The sequence below is a fragment of the Rhopalosiphum padi genome, chromosome 1 (genome assembly GCF_020882245.1).
Source record: "Rhopalosiphum padi isolate XX-2018 chromosome 1, ASM2088224v1, whole genome shotgun sequence".
Taxonomy (NCBI): Eukaryota; Metazoa; Arthropoda; class Insecta; order Hemiptera; family Aphididae; genus Rhopalosiphum; species Rhopalosiphum padi.
The window spans coordinates 32727946-32743429 of NC_083597.1; the positions used below are offsets into that span (position 1 = coordinate 32727946).

The window sequence follows — 15484 nt, forward strand, 5'->3', positions numbered from 1 at the left end:
CATTAGTCACTGAAGGTTATTGAGCTATTAAGCTATTTAGATATTGTAGACACATTGAAAAAAAATTTAATTTGTACGTCATTTACTTATCAGTGAAGGGTTGTGAGTATCTGAAAGTCGCATGGCAAGGATTTACGGTCGTCGAATCACAGAAGGCTGGAATTCGAGGCTATCCCTTTTCAGAACATACAAGTTACGACGATGCACCGGAGCGGTGTGCGGAAGCAGTACGTATACAATACATACATAATAAATAATATTAGAGTGAAAAAATAACAGTGATAGTGCGGCGCTGTATGTCAGGAACGGCGGCCCGGATAAGTATACAGTGGGTGAAACCGTGGAATTCGGTTCCCGTTTTATATTATTATTACGATGTACGTACAAACAACAACGGTAACGACAACCACGACGACAAAGAACGTATGTGCATTGTGGTATCGAGCGGTACTGGTGGTTAGGGTTAGACTATATACGACGGAGTGCTAGGGCGGTAAGAGTGAGTGGAATCCCTGCAGTGGGTAGAATGGAACTCGAGAAAAACACGGCATCCATAAATTGTCTTTACCTCTCCGTAACAATGGCTCGAACACTCCCGCGTGTGCCGGCAGCGCATACTAAGGATTCGCGAGTATACTATACACTGCCTATACCTATACCTGACAACCTCATAGTGAAGGACGAGTACGGGCAACTGAGTAGGGAGCACGCGCGAGTAAAAATAAAACAGGAGCAGTAAAAATAATATATTATATATACTTTTTATACGTGTATGCGAAGTATAATACTGGTGTTTTGGGCGAAAGGGATGGGCTAATATTGCATTTTAATTCGGCGACAGACGGGCGCGCATAAATTACGGTCGCGATGCAATCAAATTGGGTACACGGAGAAGCGGCTGCGAGGGCGTGAGTCATAATTCCTAGAAAGGAACCGAAGCAGACGGGGCCATAAATACACTACACTGGGCCCGACCCTTTTTGAATGTCCCGCGTGACGTCTAATTTGCGAGGAGCTCTCGGTTCCTTACCCCCACCAACTGACGCCATCGCCACACTACGCTAGTTCACAGTGATTCATACAGGTGTGTTTTTCTACTCGTGTATCCTCCGTTCCACTATATTTTTGGAGCTGAGCCGAAACGACAACCACAATCAACGTCATTATAAACAATGCAGAAAACACTACATAACTGTTATGCAGTTTATGATATCGAACACAATAATACTTAAGTTTATCAAAAATTCACAAAGAAAATTGTTTTATGATCCAGGGATCTATTTTAATGGATATTGAGTTTTAACAAAAAACTTGCCTCCTTAAATTTATCTATCTATCTATCTATCGTTTTCCGTTATTCATTATACAATATCTGTGAAAACCCCATAAAAATCAATTCATCCGTTTCGAAGCATTTCCAGGACAAACAAACAAAAAGACAAAGAGCCAAATGTACCTTTGTGTGTACTTGTTTATCATAGAATATTACATTTAATCGTTCACATTTAAAAGTTAGTGTTTATACAATTTGAGTGCTTTTTAAATGTGATATAGAATATAAATAAAAAATAATAATAAGATCGCTTTTTGACTTCGAAGATTCAACTTTTTAAATCTTTTCATTAGACTTACTTTTTGTCATACCGTTAGTAGAGTGTAATGACACATTTTTAGGTTTCATGCATAGGTACTAAATATTCTTTTTGAAATTTTATAACTTGAAAAAAAATAGGCGTGAATAACTATTGAATAATAGTTTAAAAAAAAAATAGGTAAAAATATAAAACAAGTACGTATACTTGATATAATGAGCTGGTTATGTACTTATGTTAGTTTAACGTAAAATCGTATTGATATCGAGCGAAGTTATTATCATGAAATTGACTTTAAATCGTAAGAAGAAAAAATGAAATAATAATTAACAGGGATAATAATATATTAATATATTTTCTTCTCTATGCCAGCAGCCAACGTTAATCAGCCAATACTTATATGGCATATTTCTACTATTGATAATAGTAATATACTCTACATACCAATGGCAATCATATAATATATAACAAAAAATATTCGATTTTCATGAGCCAAAATGAATTTATTTATTAGTCATCCTTTTTATCGATTAGATCCGCATTAGCGATCTATAAGAGTTGAAAAAGCTAAAAACACCATCCAAGTCTCAAGGAATCTATAAATATAACTTTTATTAAAATCGGTCCAATAGTTTCTGAGATTATCCTATATAAAAAATATATTTACAGTTTTTTATATTAGTATAAATTATATTATACGCTGTATAATATATAATCTACAGTATAGTTAGTATAGATAACCATTTGGTAAGCATTGAGAATTTTAACTTCGGTGCTATTTTTTCTTTAATTAATATTGCAATATTAAAAACCTACTTATAGAAACATTTATATTTAAAAATCAAATATATTTTCTATGAAATGAATAAAAAAAAAAAGAAAATTAAACCGGTAGCATATGGTTAAATAATGTAACACGTTATTATCTTGAGTTAATAATTTTCATTGAAACTTGTTATATCTGCAGGGATTGATTGCTTAAAATTTTTACAAGCGATGAGTGGATTGTTCTTAAAGGAGTGTTCTGACTAAACATTTAGACAATCTAAAATATATAATTTATAATGCATATTTATACTGTCCGCTTGATGGAGGGTTTTTAAGGTTTCTAAAATAAGATACTGCAGAATGAAGGGGAAGCATTACAACTAATTACATAAGTATTTTACAGTCAATGCCATGCCAAGTTCGAACAAAATTGTTTTATTTTATTGACGTGCTTTCTAGAATATTCAATATACTACCAATAGCAACACGCGCATAGTGCTTGTCTCGATTACCAAAGTTGTACGTTTAGATAATTTGTAAAGGTTTTACAGAAGATTTATCGCATTAAGTGGAAACGTTTATTGACGATAATACCCAAATAATTGAGCACATTAATCCCCGGGGAAACATCAGAGATATTAGACCGACGTTAGCGTCGAGTAAGAGAAGGGATAGTTATATGTGTCTCGCATAAGTTTCAATTTGTTGACTTACCTGTTTATGTATATATAATTGAACCTTTTAATTCAATTAAAACTGTTTAGATGAATTGCATAAATATTAAGATAAACTTCCTAATAAATATTGACATTGCAGGCGTCCAATTCCAATGAATATAAAGAAAAATTTTATTGAAACATTTAATACGTATAATCCATGACCAGAGCCATCATGTATTCAATAATACTATAACGCACACTGCACTGTAAAAATAATAATAAGAGACAAGTTTATGATTTAAAGTTCTATCTGGATATTAAACAGTCGCTTAATTTTGTTTATTTCACAACAAGAAAATTGTAAATTATGATAATTTTAAATTTTAAGACAATGTTAAATTATTGGGAAATTAAAAAAAAAAAAACAGAAATTAAGTTAAAATCTAATTTTAAGTACTTTTTGGTTCGTTTTTTTTATCCAAAAAACTGTTTAACATAAAAATATAATAATAATAAAATAAAAACATAACTATAAAACCAAACATTGGCGCATTTCGTGCAAACTACAATAGACTCATACTCAGTTGATAATATCTTATTCTATTATTATTGTTTTATCAATAGGAAATTATATAATTTAACAATTTAAAATAAATAATAAAACTTAAAAGTAATTAATTATTTTATGTACTTATTTCAGAGAGTTAGTCTACATATCATGTATTAACTTAGATCATTTATTTATTTAGGTAACCAATATTCATTAACCATACATATAAAATAAAAATAAACGAGATAATTTTTAGTTTTTCTAGATAGTAGAAAGTCAACTTAAGATTTATACAGTTAAGTATTATACTATTATACAATTACAAATAAATCAAAATTGTAAAATGCATTATATTCAAACAATACGTATAATAAACAACTGGCTACCCAAATAAACCTCACGTGGACCACCCTTATCACATATATGTTACGAGAATCCACCAATTTTTTAAATATATATTATCATTTATCGGTGACTATTTATTATAACTTATAATTACACTATTGTGGGTATAAAACCACTCTTATCAATTGTATTCACCTACATTCTAATCTAGAAAATTATTATAATGAAAAATTAAAGGAATAAACGAACCGGGTGCGGCTTTGGTAAACACGGAGACAAGGGTTATATTGTTATTACGTATTTGAAGTTTATAAATATTACGATTTTGACCATTATGTAACGACAACATTTATTATACACAAACGTAATAATTCATAGTCTCGTATTTTCTGGGCGTTATACACAATAATAAAGGACGTTAATAAATTGCTTTTCAAGATTAAAAATATATATATATGAATGCACACTACTTTATACACAGTAACGAATTAGAGGACTTAATGAAACGGTAGTAAATAACTACAGGGACTACTTTCAAAAAAAAAAAAAATCAATGATTACATTAGCCATTGTTGATTATGTTATTATAGTAACACGTCATTATACATCCATGAGGTGCTTACCTCTCCACCCAATTCATATGTGACATATCAAGGTCTAAAAAAAATAAAATACACTTAAAAAAAAACACTATATAATTGGAAAGTATTTTTTTCTCGAAATGATTTTATACATTGGCATAGAAACCATCTTATGTTCACTGTATCAATTAATATCTTAACATTAATGAACAACCCTAAACCAATATATATTAAAAGTAATGACCTAGTAATACCCAGTTAATATTTTTAATACTTTTAAAAAGGAGTTAAATAAAAGATTTAAGATTCCTTGCCATTATGTGACAATTAATGTAAACACCATTACAACCTAACCCTCAAATTTTAAAATCTAATAAATATTGTTCCAGCTGCTCCAAAAGATGATGACTGATAACAAATAATCAAATAAAATATACACTATTAGAAACTCAATATACATTCATCGCACTCCGCTCAAAATCTAAAACACGACATATATATATAATCATGAATAATATTTTAGTACTTATACTGTTTTACCACGAAATTAGAAATAATCAAACGACAACTACATATAATAAAAACAAATTTCTCAATAAATGTAACATATTCATTAAACTACAAAAATAATATAAAATGTATAATACGTTTCGACACCTTTCCCAAAATTAAAGAAGCAATAATATGAGGGAATATCAATCGAGATCAGTTAAACGTATATATTGATATAAATATATTTATAATAGATTTAAAATAGCTATTTTTAACAAGCCAGTGTTAATATAAATGAGTATTACATATATTATGGAGAAGCCAAAATCCACTTTAAAGTTTCTACTTCGATAGCAATATCAACGGCGGTGGGCACGATCCGGTTAACCAGCGTAAACACATACTTGTAATTCCTTTGGCTTACAACTTCATAAACGAACAAAGGTAATATTTTCAAGACTATGCTTCGCCAACCGAGAAAATGTCCAATACTCGCGTTGTATGTGATGATATTATCTACTTCCCATTTATATGTGCCGATTTCCGCAACGACAACATTTACCACGTTCACATCGCACGCCGACCATAAAACAACCCCCAACAACAACAACAAAAACAACAATATAAAGAAAAATATGCTATTAATTGGTTTTTAACCTTTCACATTTTATAAGCATCTTATATAACTATTAAACTACTTCTGATATAGTTTTATTCGGCAATGTTGCACTTCCAAACAAGTATGTTTTCCAAATTTAAAATATAAAAAAGTATTAATATTAATGTTATTGTAATGAATATTTTTATATTATCAACATATTATACAATTATATACTAATAAATACAAAATGGACTAAATTCAGCATCAAAATAATTATAATAATTTCGTTCTATATAATAACTAATAACAAATAAAATAATAATTTTGACAGTTTATAATTTAATGAATGTCCTAATTTATACTATAAACGATTATTGATTGCACCTCATGATACTAATAAAAATTATTATTATTCTAATATAAAATAAATAATTTTAGCTAATCCTAGTAATTTGTAAAAAATATAAAATGTATTAAAGGTAATACTAAAATATTTTACATGTTTTAAAAAATACTTATAATCTAAGGGAGATGTAACTCTGCCACCCATGAAGAAGTACGGCCCTGAATCCCAATATAAATTAGTTAAATATAATAAACAAGGACATACACATAAAATTACAATCAGTATAAACAACTTGTTTCAGATAGGAACATGAAATGTTGAGTAACAAGAAAAATCATATTGAATAAACTCAAGAACAGTTAAAAAAAAAAAAAAAAATTATCGAAGAAAATAATGTCAGACATAGAAGAACAAAAAAAAAATGCAATCACGTTTCATTTGTGTTATATGAGCTTATAACTATGAATAGAAATGAAACCTGGTAAATACTGAGTAATCCACTAATTTTCCTAGACAATTTTGTTTTATTTTACATTTAATATTATTGTTTATGGTTTCATATTTATTATAAAATCAATTAAAATTATTGGAAAGTTTTAAATTAAAATCTATAATATAAGTAATTAAATGTGAAACCTTTTATAAAAGCTAATAATTTAATGAGCAAAAACATAATAATCTACATTTGAAAATAACTAATAGCTTTGTGTAGATATTAAATTTAAAAATATAAATCTATAAGTATTTGAAATAAATATAACATTTTGATATGATTCTTATACTCTAGCTAAGTAAATATTAATTTTGATACTCAAAATACACAAATAAATAGATTAGTAAATTTGCAACAAATACAACAATAATATATTTGGACTCTTTTTACAAACCATGATATAATATTAAATTAAATAATATACTCTTGTAGAATCATTATTGTAGCAAGAATTTAAGAACATTACACAAAAATTAACGAAAATATTCCAAATATGTTACTTATCAATTAATTTAATAGTCTTTTATTTTTTTCGGTTATAGCAATCAAAATTGAATATTTAAATAAAAAAAACAAGAAAGAATTCCTTTCTCTGTTGATCATTACAATTTTAGATACCTAACAAAAAATTATAAATATTATAACGTTTTTTTCAGAATTAGCTTACACAATGAGTGGATTTGATAGACATTTTAACAACAAAAATAAAAATGTATAGTAGTTGTACATTAAGAAGTTAAAATATATATATATATATATATATATATATATATTAATATAAAGAACGAAATATTAAATGAAAATTCCTTTCGATTAATATTTCAGTTTAATCCAAGCACAAAAACAATAGTATATAGAATACACACAATTCCTCATTGTTTAGCCATTTTTAATTTTAAGCTTTGCGGTCTTGACATTTTCATTCAAAAATAAATAAAATCGTAAAAAACAAATAAGACGGCATTTAACTATTTTTCAACTAAAAATAATAAAAAAAAAACCTAATTTCAGAATACCCATTATATTTTTGTATTTTAATCATTCGAATTCATTACAAAATAACGACAGTTGTTTTTTTTTGTTGCCTTATTTATAAATAAAAGACAATTTTAGATTATTGATGATAAATTGATAAATCACCTGGTTATTTGATTTAATAATAGCAATAGCAATCAGTATTGTGTAAAAGCCAAACAAGAATTTTGATGATATCACTATAACTAATCTAATATAATAAAACTAAAATATAGTTTAAACATTAATTAAAAATTAAAATATAATATATATAATCTATACGAATATATATGAATTCAATAAAAGTATCCATTACATTTTTATTACAAATAACGATGTTATAGACGTTAACGATGACCTACACGTTTAAATGTAATAATTTACATCCAATATCTTACTTGTATACTGTGGTTGATGTATTACACATTATGTAGCTATATAGCACTAGAATTGCTCTCCATTTATAGTACATTAATCACTTACCTGAAATACATAAATACAATATATTAAAAAAAAAAACATAAAATTTTTCATAAAATCAGTTGTATATACAATTAAGTATAAAATTACAAATTAAATTAGTTTACAAACAAGCAATAAAATAACAAATTCTGATGTAGAATTAAAAATCGAAATTTTACAAGCATCATGAAAACTCAACTAAAATATATTAACACCATATTTTTAGTATTAATTTAAAAAGAAAATACAATTCGTCAACACATAAATTATATTTGTTTTAATATAATATTTTCATATCCCAATTGGTTACGACAAATTGAATTGTTATTTACTCTGCAAAATATACAATATATACATATAACAATATATATACAGTATAGATGGAAAGAATATTTTTTCGTTTTTTAAAATTGAATACCACGTTTTCATAATAATTTTAGTACATTTTTTATAGATACCATATAAATATACCAATTAAAATTAAGATTGACTACTAAACACAAATACGACAAGCAATCTTTCCATAGCATTCTCATATCACATAAAAAAAAAATAAGAATAATGATACAAAAATAATCTTACAAAACAAAAACTAACTGAGAAATTTCATTAAATAACTTATTACAAATATTTCTTGGCATTAATCGCTAAGTTAAAATAAAAATCACACTGTTTAACGTCTATTATATTGCATGTAAAATATTTTTTCTTATTAATTAAATTTTCTAGAATTTAAGATGTAAATAAAATTGAAGTTTTATAATATAATGAATCTGTGAAAAGTGTATTCCAGAATGTCCAAGAAAAGAATTTTAATGATAAATACGTACAGCAATCTCTATAATACCACCGGCAGACCTAAATACAAAACTGTTACTCTGCAGCCATTATTTATGTTTTTAAAATTTAAATTTCCCGTCATACATTTTATGCGAATTCCCGGAGCTTACAGTTGTCACACACCAAGCTAGGCTCTATTTAACGTTTTACATAAATTGACACAGACACAAAGAGAAAAATTAATATTTTCCACAAGTAATATATGTTTTTATATTTACGTTTATATCCATACGAAAATTGGAATAAAAAAATACATTTCAGTGATATACTTTATTTTTTCAAAAGAAAATACTAAGAATAGAAGTATTTAAAAATTATTAAGATTATTTTTCATATAATATTAGATGGAATGAGTTAAACCCCGTATCAACGTATTATATATATTTATCAGTAATCAGTATAGGTTATATTTATAATGATAACGTTACCTGAACATTATACATTAAAATGTTTGATAAAACAGTATTTTTTTTTTTTTTTTTACATTTTATATTTTCATATAATTCCTGATCCTCGACTATACTACGAACTCCAATTGTGTACTAAATGATACTAATAATAATATTGTCATATCAAAAATACAATCTATATTATTTTTATCAAACTTAGTATTGACCAAATGTGAAACATGATAAAAAACCTATTAAAAAAAAAAAAAAAACGAATTTAAATTGTAAACAACATTTCCCTAATAAATACTGTACGTCAAATTTAACAAAAATAGCGAGAGTAAAGAATTGGAGCAGGAATTGGAAAACGAGATATGTAATAAAAATGAAGGTTTCTCATGTATACTACGATAAAAAGAAAGGATACACACTCAACAGAGACGCCTCTTCGAACTGATAATACCGAAAAACGGCGGTGACTGGAGATGTAGAGAAGAACTGCAATGTATTATATTAACAATAGGGTAGTAAAAGCGCCCTTTTGTGTTTAGAACAGACAAATCACACTTAAAATCAGGTACTTTTTATACACACACACATACATACATATATATATATAGACTTTGGCGGACTCTCGAAAAGCTTCCGTTCATAATTCAGAGAAGAAAATGTCTACTTAGCTGTTTTCACTCATCCCTATCTATATATATGTGGTGCATCTCTCATCACTGGTATAAGTGGTTATTTTTGGCTCTTACCGCATTTTTTTTTTTGCTCCGTGAAATTTAAAATGTATATACACTTATTATGCATTACAATAATTGAATGATTCTAAAGTCAATGGTTTGGAGTCTTACTAATACAACAACAATAATAATAATGTCATAATATGCGTGTGTGCGTGTGTATGTGTATTAAATTTAATTAAAAATTCTTAGGCTTGAAATCTCAATTATAATTAAATTACTTATATTAGTGTCGTATGTACATTACACACAATAATAAAACCAATAGTTATGCTAAGTATATTACAAGATTATAATATTAACTAGATAAAGAATTAACTGATAAGGAAACGATTGTTTAATCAATAATAACTATAAAACATTGTCCGCTCTATTGCTGTTGAAACCGCTATATTAAGGATTTGCCAACATAGAATAAAAATTCAAGAAACCTTGTTTTCAAAAGGTCCACGAAAAACTGCCTATATAGTACTTTCAAGGTATTCACGATTTTTATTTCAGATTTTCAATTGCGTTCGAGTTCATAAAGTTTATCGTCTGTGTCGAAATTCGATACACTCTAAAAATGTAATTTAAAAGAAAAACACCAAACTGAGAGAATTGAATTTCTTGAACAGCAAAACAAAAAAGATAAAATACGCGCGTACAAGATGATGTCTAAGGTTAAATTTGCATCAGGAGGGTGCAACCCTTTGTCAACACTATAACAGTTTATCCAAGGTTATATTTATTCTATAGAACCTCGGTATAGTAATGCGGAAAATGTATTTATTTTTTTAATTGTGATTGCTGATGTTTATATTTAAATAGGAAAGATAAATGAAACGTATTAAAGACAACAACATAATATTATGTCAATTATCGACTTTCTACAAATCAAAATTAACGTATCGCCTAATAAAAATAGATTCATTTGAAATCACATATTGACTTTAAAAATATTACCATCCCTTTATAAATTTTTTAAAAAAAGTGATAGTAATACGATTATTTATTTTTTTATTTTTTTTTTGAAGTCAGAGAAAAGTCAAAATGCGTTATTCACTTAAAAAACGTAAGCATTATGACAGCCAGTACCACAGAACACGGAGTTTTAGAAATTAATTGAAAATAACTCAAAGACTACCGTTACCAGTAAAACGATAGTAAGTATAGTGACAGCCGTATTATTAATTTAAATACCTTAACGTTTTATTTTTATGATTATGAATAAAGTAAAATACTATTTCTATAAATATAATGAACACATTATATCTCGCTGGTAACATAATAAGGAACAAATGTATATTACCTACACATAATAGTAAAGACAATATAAAAAGATTTCAGACTTTCGAAGATACACTTATAATATAATATAGAAACAGTATAATATGTAAGTGCAGACTTCATCGCCTACCACGAATCGCGGGTAATCGCATTACGCGACTTGGCCGGCTTGTGTCATTAGACTATTTTCGAGTCTACCTCAATCATTATCTGTAGTAGAAGCAGCAACCGGAAATTCGCAGACACCGCCGTACGCAGTGCGCATCAAAGTATGCGTATATCGTATAGGTATAAAATATATTACCGCGTGTCACGTCGCATTAACGTCCGGTAAATATAAGCCGGCGATAGTAATAATGGTATTATTAAGCGACGGTGGTTGTACTGTTAGAGGTAATAGTTTGAAACAATAATTATGTATCTAGTTGAAAAAGTTCGTACTTGAGATAACAGTTTCAACGTGTAAAACACCTATAGCTCTTGTGTAAAGTCTAATAACTGACTTTAAACGCCAATAGTAAACACGCTACTATAGATTGGTTAAAGTAAACAAATAAAAATCAACAAAATAATCCAAATAAAATCTTTCCTTTTTTTTAATTTAGAAAACTGTGTCTTCTAAACACTATTTTTATTGTTTAATTTAATTTGATGTTTCCAAAAAAAAAAAAAAAAACAAGAATAAACACCTATTTTTATGATTTTATGTATATATATATCAAATTTTACTTGTTATATTATAATATGCGTACGGATTGTAAAAATAAAAATAAAAAACTTTTCTTGATACTTGTAAGAAACTCTAAATTCCCTTCGGAAAATATTTTATATCCACAATACACAGAATGGGAATAATAGGATTCGTATTCATAGTGACGAGTGAGAGGAGGCAATGAAAAGCAAACCCCTACTATTTAGACATAAAATCTCCTAAAATCCATTTTTTTTTTTTTTTTAATTAAAAGTGTTCATAACTCACAATAAGACATATACAAATTGTCCTCTACAAGGAAATGTTTTCACATTATTTGTGCACAATAATACATAGAGCTGGATTAAATTCACGTTTTGTATTATTCATTCCGAATACAAATATAACACCACCTTAAATCGTATTCAACATTATCTCTAATTAAGAGAACCTAACAAACCTACATCAATATAATAATATTTTACACACACAAACATATATATATATATATATATATAATAAGTACGTAAAATTATTTATTTAATTTTAATTCAGCAAAATTCAATAATATATTAATTATGATAAAATGCCTGTGCAATTATCAAATAGATATATTTAAATCACTCGTTTAATTATATTTCCAGTTTTTAGAACAGTATTATACACAAGTTGGAAGTACTTGTATTGACAAAATACATCAACATTTTATAATTTTATCAATATACCAATTCTTATCAAGGTCATAATCAACTATTATTAGTTGATTGGTTGATTTTTTTTTAAACATTTTTAACATTCAAAAATAAAAATAAATTATCATAATTAACAATAAAACAATCACAAAAATAATAAATACAAATTGGACAAGAATAATATATCTTATGTTCAACTAATTGCAGAACTTTTCTGTTTATTTTAGAAGTTTATCACGAATCGTGATAATATGTCAATAATATTATTTTTAAGTATACGTTTACATCGTAAAATATGTATTAAACAAAATAATAATATGCACTAAAATGCGAACTTATAAGTCGCAATAAAATCACTAATCCCAATGGCAATTAATTGAACACACAATGATAAGACATGCCCGCATTATTATTATATATTTGTATTACTTAACCAATATATCTAAACTATAAGAAAATGTATCCGTAATATAGTTACTATGATGACAGTCATATTTCTAAAATAAAGTTATGGCTTTTTAGTCAATAATAATGTCAATGGTACTTCGCAATTCACAAGATATGTATATATAATTATTTTTATTATGTTTGTTCTTTTTTCGATTGGCCCGTGAAGATCATACGCAAAAACTAATTCACATGACTTTTCATATTTGTTTTTTGGTGAAACTTTAAAACGACTCATAAAATACATAAAGAAAACCAAACGAGATCTGAAGATTTGAAGTGATTTTTGGTACACAACAAATAATATTCCGTCTGTTTCATAAAACTATTAACTACGACAATAAAATAATTCAGATAAGTACATAGAATTATTTTTAAATACCAAATTTATAACTTAATCAATAATCCAGTGTCTAAATGGTTTTCTCGTTGTTTAATGTTCATATTACACTATAAAAAATATGTCATACCTAAATATTCTATAATTGAATGTTGTTTAATAACTTCAAATTTAATGAAAAAGTGAAGTAATATCTAGGATATAATATCAAGTGTAATTTAACCAAAATATTTGGGAAATTTTAATATTTTTAAGGAAATTTAAAAAGCTTAGGGATAATAAATATTGTCAAAATAAAACCAAGGATTTAAATATATATATATAATAATACCTAATCAAAATTTGGATATTAGGTATGTTACAAATGTTCAAAATATATATATATATATTGAAAAACTAGTTGTTTGAAATTCAAAAATACAATAATTGTTGGAAGAAATAGTAATTAACATATTAAAGTAATGATGTGACACAGAGATATCTAAACATATTGACTTTTTAAATATTAAATGCTGTACAAATTAAGTTGTACGTAATATAAATAATCAATGAATCAACGGTGATTATAAGTTATAAGTAAATTTGTACAAAATACAATAACGGCCAAAATGGATGTAGTGGGCATCAACTTGTTGATTTTAATCAAGAAATACGTATATGAAACTCTGAAACGCACAATATTATACAATTTCGCTAATGATCCTTAGAAACTCAAATTGTATTCTAATATGTGTGAGATTAAAACCAACTAAACCTGTGCAGCCATCATCACCAACATGACTGTATTAGTCTTTATTTTAATATTCACTATACGTTCAAGTTAACAATCAAAAAATAACAAAGGATTATTAATTATTATTATTATTGTTATTTTTTTGCCAATTTTTCCATTCCGTCCTACGTGGATATCAGTATATCACAAAATAATAACAAACAATTTCTAGGTTAGGTCATATTATATGCTAAGCGACATTATAATTTACAATACGTATATATTATTTTTATGACGGTCAACACACTCGCACGCATTCACTTATAATACCGTCTACTAGAAAATGCATCGAGAGATTATCATCGGGAACTTAGGACGACTATGACGAGTAGTTTGGGATCAACAAAAAGTCTTTATACCACAGCCACAGACTACTTTACTGCATAGCGATAAAAGCAATTTCATATATTTTTATTCTTTTTTCTTTTCTTTCTTTTTTTTTTTTTTAATTTAAAATACATACTACAATATAACATTACGATAGTGGTGTGCACACGCCTGTCTTTATTATTTTTTATCGCCATTCTGAATTAACTCGGCAAGCACACAGAAGAAACGCACTTATACGAAAAAAATAACTCGTAAGCAGAGGATAGAATACGAACTCGGTTTGTCATTGACTTAACTATACGGCCCTTTGAGTACAGAAAATAGATGTTACTACCGCAATAAAACAGACAATGGAATTTAAAAAGAAGAAGTATTCATAAATGTATATATTTATACAAAAAAAAAAAAAAAGAACGAGTGATTGACAGCGACTTGGAAGGTTTTTGTTATACGAGGGTGGTGATTCTCACGTGCAACGTATAACCTCCCTAAAAATAAAACGTACCTACTTCCCTACAGTCAAGAATGTGACACATATAGATATTTATTTTTAATTCTACGAAACCATAACATGCCACACAGAAGAGTGAAAATACGAATATTGTATATCAATACTCAAGATGACGACTGTGACGTAATCACTAGAAAAAGTAGTCGATAGTTATTTATTACCTTCTTCCTCTTAAAATGTTCGAGTGAGAGAGAGTGAGTGTGCTTGTTGTTATCCCCTCGAAGTTTTAACAAAGTAAAAATAATGATTTAAAACACAAAGACCAATTTATTACGAAATGCCATTAGGTACCTAAAGCTAGTTACCCGAAGAAAGAAAAAAAGCGTAATTATTTTTTTCTTTTTCGATTCCATTTTTTCCTTTTTAATATACGATTTCCTTTATACGTACAGTAGCTTATTACTTAGGCGATTGTAATAACCCAGATGAGCTCGTTTTATTTATTTGTATTTATAATAGTTTCATTTAAATCATATACAGAAAAAATGTTCAAAGCAAAACCCATCAAGACAACATCAACAAAATGTAAAAATTAATTTAATGACAATAAAAAT

At 27.0% G+C, this 15484-nt stretch overlaps 1 protein-coding gene across 2 annotated transcripts in view; it reads right to left on the bottom strand.

Annotated features, from left to right (window-relative positions):
- The window catches only part of LOC132917389 (uncharacterized), a 290377-nt gene that overhangs the window by 161159 nt on the left and 113734 nt on the right, over window positions 1-15484 (bottom strand). The window contains exon 1 of one of the 2 annotated variants that reach the window (XM_060978106.1): window positions 87-138. The exons of the other annotated variant lie outside the window; for it this stretch is intronic. Within the exon in view, the coding sequence (XP_060834089.1) occupies window positions 87-123 (37 nt within the window). The 5' untranslated portion in view covers window positions 124-138. Of the gene's footprint in view, window positions 1-86; window positions 139-15484 lie in introns of those variants that run through there. 2 annotated transcript variants of the gene reach the window in all.